At 36.0% G+C, this 16,094-nt stretch overlaps 1 protein-coding gene across 1 annotated transcript in view; it reads left to right on the forward strand.

Moving 5' to 3' along the window:
• LOC101900852 (mitogen-activated protein kinase kinase kinase kinase 5) overlaps nucleotides 1-15,187 on the forward strand; it is a 392,002-nt gene extending 376,815 nt beyond the window's left edge. Inside the window, 7 exon segments of the mRNA XM_059128428.1 lie at nucleotides 11,848-12,414; nucleotides 12,982-13,201; nucleotides 13,270-13,399; nucleotides 13,462-14,262; nucleotides 14,603-14,824; nucleotides 15,056-15,117; nucleotides 15,119-15,187. Of these exon segments, the coding sequence (XP_058984411.1) occupies nucleotides 11,848-12,414; nucleotides 12,982-13,201; nucleotides 13,270-13,399; nucleotides 13,462-14,262; nucleotides 14,603-14,824; nucleotides 15,056-15,117; nucleotides 15,119-15,187 (2,071 nt within the window).
• The last annotated feature ends 907 nt before the right edge of the window (nucleotides 15,188-16,094 follow it).

Consider the following 16,094-nt stretch of genomic DNA (forward strand, 5'->3'; position numbering starts at 1 on the left):
CCGTCTGTCTGTTTGCCTGGCTGGCTGGTGCGCACAATAACTCTCCAAGGGTGTATCCGATTTGGTCCAAACTTGGCTCATCGTAATATTGTTGTCAAACTTAAATCGAGTTCGGAGATGGGGAACCTCGGTCCACTGTTTCTGGTACTTCCCCTACAAAATATCAACATTTTCAAAGGAATTAATTTGCCTCACGGAAAGAGAAAGGAACATTCGATTTTGTGCAAACTTTGCGAATCCTAATATTTTTGTCAGTGTTAGGCCAGGTGTGAAAATGGGCAATATTGGTCCACTCCATCAAGTACCTCCCCCACAAATGGTCAAAATTGTAATTCTTATAAAATTTAAAAAAAAAAAAAACAAAGAGCAATTCTCTTCAGATTTCACACATCTCAATATTTCTACCAATACAAGAGCTGGTATAAAGATGAAATATATTGGACCACTCCTTCTGGTATCTTCAACACAATGGGTCAAAAATTTGACAATTATATCTCTCACGAATTGCGAAAAAAGCACCCAATTCTTTTCAATTTTCATAAATCCCAATATTTTTGTTCATAAAACATCTGGTGTGAGGATGGGATGTATCGGTTGACTCCTTTCGGTACCTCCTCCACAACGGCTCAAAATTTTGAATAATTGTATCTCTCATAAAAGGCGAAAACTTTTTTCTAAACTTCACACATTTCTATATTTCTACTAACACAATATCTGTTGTGACGATTGTAGATATCAGGCTATTCCTCTCCCACTGATAATCTTCAGAAAATATACATACAAAGAATAGTCCATATTTGCAGAACTATCTCGCGTTTTTAAATTTTGTATTTGAAATTCGCAAAAAGCACAACCCTGCCTGGCAGAAAAGTTTGTGTCCACGGTATCGTGTACCCCTCACAAAACGATTCTTGGACGTCAATGATTCATGTCACATTTATCCACGGAATTATGTAAAATTATGTATTTGCGTTGGTAATAAATACTACCACCTACTATAAAACATCTCTGGTCCGATCCTCACGAAATTTGCATGTTTTGGCTGACTTCACAATCGTTTTGTAGATCACAATTATAGACCGATCGATGCGTAATTTTGCGTGCGATTAGAGTTTAGGAGAGGGCATTTTGGATGGTCAACGGATAATATTTAACCGGTGAAATGGACACTAATTTTAAAAAAATTCCAAAATTTCTATTCAATTGCTGCGAATATTTGTTATACTGTAAATCACTTTCCAACGAAATCACTAGTACATAAAGGTGACACATCTGACATTTGCATTGATGCTGATTTCGTGGGCTTAAATAGTCTGAATTCGGAGAATATATACGTACAAATATAAATTTACCACACTGTGCTTCGTATTTACTTATTCCTTTTTTTTCGAGAAATTTCTGCTTTACACATTCTTAATATAAAACATCAAAATATAAAATGCAGAACATCATGTCAACAAAAAAAACGTTTTCGTTTACATTACACCATGACATTATTTAATGTAAACCATTGGCATCCATCATTCATGACATTATTTACATAAATGTTGGTGCATTTAATGCAGGACATTATCAGAAAGAAAAAAAAACAACTCTGAAAAGTTTGATGTGATATTGATTTTTGTGGTAGGATTTAAGATGAAAATAAGCGACAGTTTGCGTTAAAGGGCAGATTGTTGTCATATGTTAAAGCTACTCTTCTTGGTTTAATAAAATAGAGAGAAAAAGGAAAAAGCAAAAGATGCTATATAAAAATTCAACATCTTGGAACCTACCTATATCAACAATTTATAAAGTTTTAATTCGACAGTCACATACCTTCAGCATATACGAGTTTCGAAAAATATTCGACCCGTAGGTGTAGTTTAGATTTTGGTTATGTAATTTATGATTTTTCAAAATGTTGACAGTTTATCGGCAATGTACTATAAGAATGTGAGCATCGGGAACTAATCTCACATTTTAGTGTAGAGCTACGAAAAGGAGTTATTCACTTGACTTTCGTGGGATACAAACACGATTTACGTTTTTATGAAAACTCTGCGTATGAGTAATATAAAATTTATGAAATTACTCATACGTTTAGGAACTGGTGTACTGAAAAATGGACTAGATTAAAACTACTCTACTTTTATTAGCATTAATATTGAGATGTGCGAAATTTGAAAAAAAAAAGAAAATTGGACACAAATTTCACATTTCAAGAAGAGCTGCTTTTGAAAATTCAAAATTTTAAGGGAAAATTCGAAGAGGAGTAGAAAAAATCTGTCTGGATTCATATATTATGTTGTTTTAAATTATGAATACTATTTGATTTTGATATGATTTTTGTTGTCAGTATTTTAATTCCTGACTAGACCCTGGACCGTCAGAAATATTGAAATGGATAAAGTTTTAAAAAAATGGAAATCTAATTTAAATTTTATAAGCCTTATTATTATTCAAAATGTCGAATCTTTGATAGTAGATGGGTTCCACAAGATATTGACCTATGTGGATATAAAAAAATTTAAAAAGTATCAGTCGGTATTGCTGACAGATGTATGCATACCCTCAGCCAATGTTCGATTATTTATTATTCAAGTAGTTGACCCTCTATGCAGGAATGGGCCAATACTGTCCACATCGCATCGGACCTAAATAAATATATAAATTTTGCAACGGTTTGGACCATATTGGTTTACTTCCATCACTTTATAGAATATATATGTGATCATTTTTAGAAAATGCTTAAATGTGAGGTACCAGATATATTGTCAACCGAAGTATTCCATTTTCATACTTCATCTAATACAGATAAAAAATGGTATGGGAAAAATTACGAGAAAATCGAACATTTATATCCAATTTTGTGCGAAATCATAAATTCCATATTCATCTCAGTTTCGCAAGTTATAACAGAACAAAGTATTGAAAATGTTAACCCTTTGTGGGTAAGGTGCCAGAAAGGGTTCTCAGATTATATCATTTTCACAAGTTGGATGCTTATTTCACTTTCTTGGATAGTTTTATTTTTTTTTTTTTTTCGAAATTTTGACCCTTTGTGGGGGAGTTACCAGAAGGAGTGGACCGATATATTTCATCTTCACAACAGATCTTGTGTTAGTAGAAATAATGAGATGTGTGAAATTTGAGAAAACCCGGATGCTTATTTTAGATTTTATGATCGTCTTGGTTATTCAAAATTTTGACCCTTTGTGGAAGAGGTACCAGAGGAAATGGTCTGATCTCTACCCTCTTTATACCAGATCTTATGTTGATGGAAATATTGAAATGTACCATGTCAGAATGGAATCGGATGTCAATTTCGCATTTTTGAGCTTCATGGATATTCAAAATTTTGACCCTTTGTGGGAGAAGTACCAGAATGTGTGGATCGATGTATTCCATCTTCACACCAGACCTTTGGTTAATAAAAATATTTTGATGTCTGTAATTTGAGGACAATCGGACTCTTACATCACATTTTATAAGATTTATAATTATTTAAAATTTTGACGATATGTGGGGAGGTACTTTATGGAGTGGACCGATATTTTCCATTTTCGCCCCTGACTTAGCACTGATGCAAATATTAGGATTTGCAAAATTGGATTATTGGACAGACAGAAGGACGGCCGGACATCGCTTGATCGACTTCAAATGTCCTGAAACGGATTTACAAAGAGACGTAGTGTCTAAAATCGTTATTTCAAGAGGCTCGTTTTGGCCGTATCAAATGACGTATACCCTCTCCAGCCATATTGCTGAGGGTTAAAAAATTAACGAAATATCTCACTCCAATCGAATTCTATGAGATGTTTAATTTGATTTTCTTACTTTAAGAGTTTTGTGGAGGATGGCTCGATATGTTACATTGAGTCTATGGGGATTTTCAAAATGTTGATAAAATAAATAATCTCTAGCTCACTGCAAAATTTAGTTTTTTTGGAAATTTTAGCATAGCATAGCATCCTGTTCTGTTTCAATATCTGTTAGCCATTTTTTGTTTATTTTTATTTTATTATTATTATTTATTTTTTTTTTTTTGTTTTTGTTTTTGGTCTGCCTTTTTTCAGTTGTGGCAACTAGAGTTCTTTCAGTGTATTTTGAAAAAATGTGAAATTCAAAACGGAAAACACTTTCTTACCACGAATTATATTTGCTTTTAAAAACATATAACCATTTGGTAATTGATCGGCATTTGTCGTTGCATTGTTAATAAAACCAATGCAAAACGGGCAGAGATTAATTGACCACAAGCAAACAATAATATATTGCTAAAATAAACAAAAATATGATTCGATATAATTGAGATTTTGCAATGCCGCACACACACACCTTATCAACACAATACAACACTAACAATAATGGGGCAACAGTATTAATATTGTTTTCCATTTTAATTTATAGATGAATTAATTTGTACATATTTAATTTCCATATCGGCCGGGAAAAATTAAATAATAAATTTTGCCATAAGGCGGCGGTTCAAAGGGTAAAGTGTCTAAGTCGGAAAGTTGGATTGGCAACTAGTCATTATATGAAACGTCTTTTTATACCTTAAGTCATGTGGCTACAGAGAGTATATATAATTTGATACTGCAAAAACGTGCCTCATGGAAATAACGATTTTACTTCCTAGGTCTCTTTGGACCAAATTTGTTTCAGGACATTAGGAGTCGATATAGGTATGTCCGTCCGTCCGTGTGTCTGTCTGGCTGGTGCGCATGATAACTCTCGAAGAAGTATCTGATATTGTCGCAACTTGATACGTCGTAAAAATATTGACAAACTTAGATCGAGTTCGGAGATTGGCAATATCGGTCCACTCCTTCTGGTACCTCCCCCACAAAATGTCAACATTTTCAAAGAAAATAATTTACTGCACAGATAGAGAAAGGATAATCCGATTTAGCTCCAACTTTGCAAATCCCAATATTTGCATCATTGCTACGTCAGGTGCGAAAATGGACAATATCGGTCCGCCCCATCAAGTACCTCCCCCACAAAGGGTCAAAATTTGAATAATTATAACTCTTATAACATATGATGTAAGGGTCTGATTCTCTTCAAATTACACACGTCACAATATTTTTATTAAACTAATGTCTGGTGTGAAGATGGAATATATCTGATCACTTCTTCAGGTACCTCACCCACAAAGGGTTACATTTTTGGATACCCATTAAGCTCATAAAACGCGAAATTAACATCCGATTCCATTTAGACTTGTCATATCTCAATATTTCTATCAATACAAAATATGTTATAAAGATGGAAGAGATCGGATCATTCCTTCTGGTACCACTTCCACAAAGGATCTAAGTTTTGAATAACCAAAACGCTTATAAAATCGGATATAAGTATCCGGTTGTCTTCATATTTCACACTTCCCATTATTTCTGCTAACACAAGATCTGCTGCGATCTCTAGCAACACAAGATCTGTTATAAAGATGGTAGAGATCGGACCATTCCTTCTGGTGCATACCCCACAAAGAGTCAAAGTTTTGAATATCCGAAATAAGCTTCACGTTCTCTTTATATTTCACACATTCCATTATTTTTTCTAACAAAAGAGCTGCTATGAAGACGGGATATGTCGTTCCAATCCTACTGGCACCTCCCCCACAAAGGATCGAAATTTTGAATATTCATACCTCACCCACAAAGGGTTACATTTTTGGATACCCATTAAGCTTATAAAACGCGAAATTAACATCCGATTCCATTCAGACTTGGTATATCCCTATATTTCTATCAATGCAAGATCTGTTGTAAAGATGGTAGAGATCGGACCATTTCTTCCCCATAAAGCGTCAAAGTTTTAAATAACCAAAACTGTCATAAAATCCGAAATAAACATCGGGCTCTCTTCAAATTACATAGATCACATTATTTTTATTAAGCCATGGTCTAGTGTGAATATGGAATATACCGATCCACTTCTTCTGATACCTCCTTCACAAAGGGTCAACTTGGTACAACTCAATATTTCCGTCAACACAAGATCTGTTATAAAGATGTTAGAGATCGGTCCAATTCTTCTGGTACCTCCCCCTCAAGATTCTGAAAAACAAAACGCTCAAACAAAGCGAAATGAGAAAATAACTATATTACAGTTTTACACACACAGCACAAGATCTCTTGAGAAGATGATATGTATCTGCGAACCCCTTCTGGTACCTCACCCACAAAGAATCACAATTTTCAATACTTTTATCTGCCATAACTTGCGGAACAGGTCAGCGATTCTTTACAACCTGCTATATCCAAATATTTCTCTCAACCAGAAACCTGAGATGAATATGGATTTTATCGGAATTTATGATGTCGCATAAAATTGGATATAAATTTTGTATTTTCTTTAAATTTTTCCCATGCCAATATTTTTATATGTATTAGATGAAGTAAGAAAAATTGAATATTTCGGTCGACTATATCTGGTACCTCACGCAGATTTTAACATTTTCTAAAAAGATCCGTTGTGAAGATAATATATATCTGCGAAAACCTTCTGGTACCTCAGCCGCAAAGGGTCGCAATTTTTAATATTTTTTATCTTTCATAACCTGCGAAAGTCAGCGATTTTTCAAAATTTTGAATATCCATGAAGCTTATGAAACGCGAAATTAACATCCGATTCCATTCAGACTTGTCACATCTCAATATTTCTATCAATACGACATATGTTATAAAGATGGTAGAGATTGGGCCATTCTCATATAAAGTCAAGGGAGTAACCAATATAGTCGACACCCACATATATATCGTATTTATTCAGGTCCGATACAAAAAGGACAATATTGGCCCAATCCTGCGGAACCTACTCCAACAATTCAACAATTTGAATAATCATAACAGAAGTCAAAATATATTTATAAAATCGAACACTGACTGAGGGTATATATCTTTTGGCAAAACCTACTGATACTTTTTAACTTGTTAAGCATACAATTGTAGAAGGTATAATGGATATAGTTTCCAAAATTTATATTTGAACTCAATAATTTTAATAATTTTCTTTTATTAAATTTTTTATTTCTTTTTTCAATAACTTTAAAGTCGAGCTTCAAATTAATTAACTAAATTGATAATTTTCTCCTAAAAATCTGAATTATAAACTTCAACCTGAACCACGAAATACTTGAATTTGAAAATGCTCGTAAAATCTGACACCTTAAATTAACTTATTTGGATCGGGTAAACATAGGTGTCCACTGTTCAAAAATCAATCCACTCCACCCGTTCCCCCAGAAGTTATGGTATCTGAAGAATAAAATATTGTAAAATAGTCCTTTCTCCTAGAATATTGTTAATTATGTTCTTTGTACCGATACATGCTAATATATATATTTATTGGCAGTGGCAAATTTTTGCCATTAAAAATGAAATCTCCTTTTAAGTCATTCATTGATATTTACACACACATACACATGCGTACAAATTACTAACACTCTCATAATATGGTCTGTTTGCCGATAATATAAAACATTAAAATAGTCATATGCATGACAGGAAATTCCACACTTATACATACATAAACATGCATCTCATAGTCAGACGTTCGTATTATCATACATACATGACACACACACTCACACACATGCATTAAAATATTCATGTTAACATAATCTGCTACATTATAGTTTATGTAGATTTTGCATTGTTATGTGTGTGACATTCTCATTTATATGTCATTATCTTTAACATCTTCATCATCGTCATCATCACCGGTGTCTGGGTCGCATTTGGTTGGTGGTAGTCACACTTACACATCCGCATCAATATCATGATTATTATCTTTATTCCAGAGACATGCATGCCCCTCATGTGCATGAATTCCCCAAATGACTTGTACTTATAAATACATATACACATGTAAATATATGCATATATGTATGTATTGGTGTATAAATGTCTATGTGATTATACATTCATTATTTGTTTGCTGCATTGCTCCCTTAAAATGCCAGCAAGTAAAGCCTCTTATTTATCAAAAACTAACAAATGCTAATGTTAATCCTATAATGACTCGAAAGTAAGAAAAAAAAACACAAAAACAAGAAAAACAAAATGAACACACATACAGACACGAAGAAGCTAATGAAGCAATTAACAATTTTGTTGCAAAAACATAAAATGAACTTTAAAGACCTTTTCCCTCTTTTTCCTTATCCTACATTGAGACATGTATTATGATGCAGTAAATTTCGTTTATAACGAATATAACAAAAACATTTTCAAACATTTATGATTATATTTAAAGAGGCCATTTCTGTATTTAATCCTAAACATAGTAGTACTTATCTTCGGTTTTTTTAAAGGAAATGTATAACAGTCGAAAAAAAATTAAAAAACTCAAATTTCTCACCAAAAAATATTTGTTTTTAGGTTAACTACAGTTAGGTTGGTTGAATGGTTTTCTCTTTTAATTATGACAGTTATCTCTTATATTATAGTTTTATAAAGATCATAATTATTGGTCTCTTAGCTATTGTTATAAACGAAATTTACAGTAATTTCTTAATGTAATCGACGATTGGAAACATTTGACCAATGCAATGAAAGCTGTTCTATTCCGACTTAACGCTTGAAAGTCTATACTTTATATACCGCCAGCCATATGGCTACAGAGGGTATATATCACTTGATACGGCCAAAACGAAGATGGACAATATCGGTCTACTTCTTCTGGTACCTCCTTTACAAAGGGTCAAACTTTCAAAAAATATTTCACTGCATAAAAACAGAAAGAATTATTCGATTTTATCCCAACTTTGCAAATCCTAATATTTGCATAAGTGCTAGGTCAGACGAGAAAATTGACAATATCCGTGCACTCCATCAAGTACCTACCCCACAAAGGGTCAACATTTTGAATAATTATAACTCTTATAAAATTACACACATCACAATATTTTTATTAACCCATGTTCTGGTGTGAAGATGGAATACATCGGTCCTCTCCTTCTGCTACCTCTCCAACAAAGGGTCAAAATTTTGAATATTCATGAAGCTCGTGAAACGCGAAATTATCATCAGATTCCATTCAGACTTGGCACATCTCAATACTTTTATCAATACAAGATATGTTATAAAGATGGTAGAGATCGGACTATTTCTTCTGGTACCTTCCCCACAAGAAAAACCAAAACGATCATAAATTCCGAAATTAGTATCAGGTTTACTTCCTATTTCACACATCCCATTATTTCTGCTAACGCAAGATCTGTTGCGAAGATGGGACATATTGGTCCACTCCTTCTGGTACCTCCCCCACAAAGAGTCAACATTTTTAATACCCATGAAGCTCATATAAAGCTAAATTAACATCCGATTTAATTCAGACTTAACACATCTCAATATTTCCACGAACGCAAGATCTGTTATAAAGATGGTAGAGAATGAACCATTTTTTCTGGTACCTCCCCCACAAAGGGTGATAATTTTGAATACTTGAAGCTCATAAAATCCGAAATTAACATATGATTCCTTTTAGGCTTGGTAAATTTTAATATTTCCATCAACACAAGATCTTTTATAAAGATGGTAGAGTTCGGACCATTTCTTCTGGTACATCCCCCCACATAGGGTTTAGGATTTTGAAAAACAAAACGCTCAAAAAAAAGAAATAAACATCCAACTCTCTTAAAATTTCGCGCACACAAACGTTTTTGCTAACACAAGATCTGTTGTGAAGAAGATGTATATATCTGCGAACCCCATCTGGGTCACAATTTTCCATACTTTTATCTGTCAAAACTTGCAAACCAGTTAGAGATTTCTCTCAAAATGATCACATATCTCATAGAAATTAAAGAAAGTAACCAATATAGTCGACACCTGGCACGTCCCAATATTTATATCATATTTATTTAGGTCCGATACGAAATGGACAATATATTGGTCCATTCTTTCGAAACCCACTTCCATAGAGGATCAGCAATTTGAATAATCATAACAAAAGTCAAAATGTATTTAAATAATCGAACATTGGCTGAGGGTATACATCTGTCGGCAAAACCGACTGATACTTTTTAACTTGTTTTCTGTAAATTTGAAAATCTGTGTGCCAGAAGAAGTGGACCGATGTCCACAGACACTTATATCACACTTTTTGTAAGAGGTATTCTTCTTCTTCCGAATATTGACCTTTTAAAGGTAATGTCAAGCAAGAGTGGGTTAATATTTTCCAAGTTTGTACCTGACCTAGCAATATATTAAGGTGTACCAAATTTAAAATATATCGCGTGCTCCAATCGCTTAATATGTGAATTTTACTTACTTTTAAAATGATAATGTTTTGTGGTGGAAAACCCCCGAAGGAGTGCCATTGATCAATTGCTCCCCCGGCGTACGACATGGTTGTATGTCATTAAGGATGTCCTCATGAGTCTATCGGGTAAATCGTGTCAGTTATATCGTCACGATTTGATAGCCCTGCAAACCCATCGTTTTTCGATGCACACGCAAATTCACCCTGCCTCGGTAAAAATATTACGATGTTTTTAGTTTTAGTTTTTTAGAAAAAATCGGGCCTCAATCGAGCCTTAAGCGATGAGTCATTTTTATTTTTTACCATATAAAAATATATACCATCTGTAGCTATGTGGAGGGAATTTTTTCTGACAAACTCAATATATAGCCAAATTGGTTTAAAATTGAGACCAGGATCTTTATGAGAAATATCAATATAATATATATTGAGATTTGATTATATGGGAGCTTTACTAACCCAGACAGTTGTAGTCGTTTTCAATTCCAAATCAAAGTCCTAATCAATCTTTAAAATGTGCTACGGCACTGAATCTCTGAGCTGCTAAACTATCAGTGTCTGGTAATTTTGCTTATCTCGGAGTTTGAGTCGAGTCATTTAACCTTTTATTACCCTTAAACTGAAGATCAACTTAAAACGCTCAAAATTTATTAAATCGATAGGTGCTACCATTTAATGTCTTGTCAAAACCTGAACCACCGAATACTAAAATTTAAAAAAATCTAGCATTTTTCAAAAAATTTTAACCTATATTATTTGGATCGGGTAAAAGTATGAAGGAAGGCGTCCACTCTTTTGAAAATCAATCCACTTTTCCCGTTCCCTCAATAGTTATGATATCCGAAAAATAGTTTTCCAGAAGTTATTTTTTGAAATTTATGGAACTGCTAAACTCTTCTTTTTTAAAAACGCCTTGCAGCAGCAGAGATATTCACAAAAGTCTCTTTAATATAGGCCCTTCAAAGTTATCCGATAAAACTAGACTTCTTCCGTAGTGAGATGATTTTTCCCATAGAAAAAAAAAAATAGAAAATAATCAGAATTTCGGTTTCAAACATTAGAGCGTAAAATTGTTTGATAATTATAGTAATATACCAATAGGGAAATATTCCTAAAAATTTCCTCCAAGACGTCCATTTTACAAAGATTCGAACATTTTCAAACATAACCTATTCTGATTATTAAATCCAGAACCTATAGAGAGAGACCTCAGACCTTTATTCTGCTATATTTATTATCAAAATGTAATATCTATATTCTACTTATAGATATGATTTGTGGTTGGGATCTTAGAACTTTGAATGATTAAATTTAAGATCTTTTGAAGCCTGCATACACTTATCTGAATATGTTGGTTTTAATGCAAGCGGTTATATGTTTCCAATCTCAAAGATTTCCCACTCATTTCTACCCTTTGTTTCCTATCTATGTATGTGTGAATGTATTTTATGCTAAGAACTTCTTCATAAACATACTTAGATTATTGAAAGAATACCACTCTCATACATTTTGTTGCATTTTCGTTTTTTTTTTTCTCTTTCTCTTTTTTCTTCCATATGTTGTTCTTCTTTTTTTGTGCTTTTGCAGAGCCACATTGCCATTAACCGATACCAAAGATTTACTAAGCACTGAATGCAATTGTAGCCATAACGGCGGTAGTAGTGGTGGCGGTGGTGGTGGAGGAGGTGGCAGTAGCAGTGGTAGTGGTGGTGTTAACAACAGTAACAACCATAATAACATTGCATCATCCAACAACTCATCAACGACAACAAATGGCACCTCATCGGCAACAACGGCATCGTCCAACTCCTCCTCCACACCGGCCGCAGCTTTAATAAACTCCTACTCCTCATCCTCCTCGTCAACGACAACGACCACAAATGGCGGCAGTGGTAATGGTCCTTCGTCATTATCCTATGGCAGCGGTTATTCGAATTTGCGCACCACAGCTCTGGATGCCATCGATCTCACCGATAATCATTCATCACTGTTTGCCCATTTCGATATGCTGCGACATGGATACATCAACTACAACAATCACAGCCGGCCCATTTCCATTCCAAATGCAGCAAATGCAAATGCAGCGGCAGCGGCAGCAGCAGCAGCAGCCGCAACTGCATCCTCCAACGGCCAATTGTCCACATCGACTTCAATGTACAGTCATCATCCTATGGATAATTCATGTTCTGATCAAAAGGGTGGTAGTGGCGGTGGTGGTGGTAGTGGTAGCGGTATTATTGACCCATACCACGATGGTGTTGGTGGTGGCAGTAGAATTGGTAGTAGTAGTGGTAGTAACTTTGCCAACAGCGGCAGCAGCAGCAGCGGCGGCGGCGACGGCAACAGTAGTAGTGGTGGCATTGGTGGCGGCCACTACCATCAACATCAGCATCACCATCATCATCACCATCGTCATCATAGCCAAGATATTTACTCACCTTCTTCATCATCATTTCTGCACTCTAACAATTCTAGTTCGGGTAGTAGTGTTAGTCACTTGGGTGGTGGTATTAGTGGTGGTGGTCACATACATTCCTCCTCATCTGCTAACGCTTCCTCCTCCTCATCATCTTGTACTACTACTAACAATCATAACAATTGTGCCATGTCCAGTTGTGCGTCCATTTGTCCGAATATAGCATCTGTGTCCTCCTCCTCCTACTCCTCAACGTATATATACAATAATTACCTTCGCAATAATGGTTCCAATTATTTAAACAGCAATACGACCAGTGATGTTGTCGCCTCAACATCCTCAGCATTATCCACATCCGCCTCTGCCAATAATGCACCATCGGCGGCAAAAGCAGCGGCAGCCGGAACGGCCACAACGAATGATCCGCAAACAAGTAGCAATAATTTGATGAACTATAACAGCCATCATAACTGTGATTATCATCAGCATCATCATCATCATCACCACAATCAGGAAAACAATCAGGTTAGTAGAGATGATGACACTCTAGAAGCCTAGAAAGTGATTTTAATTTAAATATCTTTTTTTTTCAGAACGGTTTGGAAGATTCTCCCAGACGACATAGTTCCATGGATCAACTGCTGGGTCTGATTAATGATATGGGCAAATCATCGCGTACCCGTAGCCTCAGTGACGGTGGTACTCAGGAAGATGATGATGAACGTAAGTGCCCATGGTGGCCTACATAAATTGGAATCCATTTAATTTTATAACCTTTCTTGCAGTGGAAAAAGAAGCCCAGCCCGATTTGTTAAACAATACACCTCCTGTGCCTCCCAAACGCTCCCACAGACGACGACACACTCCCCCACGCCCCATATCGAATGGCCTGCCACCAACACCCAAAGTTCACATGGGTGCCTGTTTCTCCAAAATATTCAATGGTTGTCCTCTACGTGTTCACTGCACTGCCTCGTGGATCCATCCGGAGACACGAGACCAACATCTGCTCATCGGAGCCGAAGAAGGTATATTCAATTTGAATATGAACGAACTTCACGACGCTGCCATAGATCAATTGTTCCCCCGGCGTACGACATGGTTGTATGTCATCAAGGATGTCCTCATGAGTCTATCGGGTAAATCGTGTCAGCTATATCGTCACGATTTGATTGCGCTGCACTCGAAGCAAACCCATCGATTTTCGATGCACATGAACAAAATTCCCGAACGGCTGGTGCCACGCAAATTCGCCCTGACCACAAAGGTACCCGACACCAAAGGCTGTACACAGTGTTGTGTCACACGCAATCCCTACAATGGCTATAAATACTTGTGTGGTGCAACACCCAATGGTATATTCCTGATGCAGTGGTATGATCCGTTGAACAAATTCATGCTGTTGAAACAATGCGAGTGGCCGGCCACAAGCATACTCGGCGGTGGTCATGGTTGTGTGCAGAACGGCCGCACTCCGGTCTTTGAGATGATTATAACACCCGAACTGGAATATCCCATTGTGTGTACGGGAGTACGGAAGGCCGTCAATGGATGCCTGAAGCTGGAACTCATCAACATGAACAGTGGTATAGATTTCAATTTATGCTTTGGAATTGTTACTTATTGTGTGCTTTCTGTTTGTTTGTTCTTCCTCTCTTTCTTGCCTTTTCTGCTGCAACTGTTTCCTTTGCTGTGTGTGTTGCGTCTTTTGTTTTTGTTACTGATCTTTCCCAAAAACCTTGATCCCCCCTTTATGTTTTCTTTTCTGATTATCTTTTGCTCTCCCCCTATTTTTTTGTGTGTTCCCACCGCCCCCCAAATGTGTGTTTTTGGTTTTTCATATTCCTTCTTCCGACCTTTTTTACGGGGGAAAATGTTGTACAAACACGCAAATACAAAACACTACCCGTACACGAATGAATATAGGTGCAAGTTGGTTCCATGCGGATGATTTGGAATATGATGCTATGGCCACAATGGTACCCCGACGAGATCTACTCAAAGTGGTAAAGGTCCATCAGGTGGAGAAGGATGCAATAATTGTGTGTTATGGAAATGTGATACAGGTGGTTACTCTGCAAGGTAATCCCAAACAGCATAAGAAAATGGTCTCCCAGTTGAATTTCGATTTCAACGTGGATAGTATAGGTAAGTGTGGTGAATCTCATAACTGATGCTGTTAATCAGGGTCAACCGAAACAAGGCCAGCCGGAAATGCATGTGTATAAGAAAATGGAAATATTCATACAAATGAATGAGTGCATTCATTCATGAGAAGTCCAACACCTCGTCACTCATATAAACCGGCTGGTCAGACCTGATGTAAATACACTCCCATGAAATGGAGAATTAATTTCCTTTTTTATTTTCTTATTTCAGTTTGTTTACCCGATAGTGTTTTAGCATTCCACAAGCACGGCATGCAGGGCAAGTCGCTGCGAAAACGGTGAAATAACCCAAGAAATTAAAGATATGAGCCGTACATATCGATTATTGGGAAGTGATAAGTAAGTGCTATTTTATTTCTTTTAAAATTTTCAATATCTTTCGAATCTATATATATTATGTCTCGAAAATGTTACATATGATGGGAGGAGATAACCTTCAAAAGAGTGGTAGGTAATCTCTCTCATTGTTGGCGTTTTAAATATAGTGAGGCCATATCACTTATGAAAGCTTGCCACTAATATTTAATACCCCCACCATGTAAATTTTATAATTTCGTTTGAACATCTAGTCAGAGGCCTTTTAAAATCGAGATAGAGCTCGCTTAAGATGGAGTTCGAAATTTTGCACAGATATTGATATCATTGCTGGGATGTTTAATATTGTGACTGGAGTGTATATAACGAAGGTTCCTCCATATTTTCGGTATTTTGGAGGTTCCTGCACCAATTTCCAACGAAATATGCAGCAATTGGATATTTGAGATTCTCAATATGGGTTCACTTTTGGTATATCTCCCATATAGGTTTCCAAGTTTCCATGAAATGAGTCTCGGTGCGGATTAAATCGGTTGGGAGACTACGTCTTTTTCGTACTCACCAGATTTATCATCTTAGTCGCCGTAAGAGTACGGAACTGCGCCCACAGTCTCTTAACCGCAGCATTTATGCCACTTGTTGTTGATCCGGATTGTACATCGTTCTTGCTATTTAATTGCAATGTACTCCGAGGCAAAATAGATGATGTAATGCAATTTATGAATCAGAGGAAAATGTTGATGGTTTCGGTGAATGTTCAGTGAAAATTGCAGCCTACAACGTTGTTATGTTCACAACTAACCGGAATTGGAGGTGGGAAATGAGTGTTCCTATTCACCATTCTGTTAAATACCGACCTATATCACTTGATATCAAACAAGGAAGACACCTCTCGAATAGGTGGAGAGCATCACAGTTCTCCAGATTTATGTATA

This window comes from Musca domestica, unplaced genomic scaffold, assembly GCF_030504385.1.
Source record: "Musca domestica strain aabys unplaced genomic scaffold, Musca_domestica.polishedcontigs.V.1.1 50, whole genome shotgun sequence".
Classification (NCBI taxonomy): domain Eukaryota; kingdom Metazoa; phylum Arthropoda; class Insecta; order Diptera; family Muscidae; genus Musca; species Musca domestica.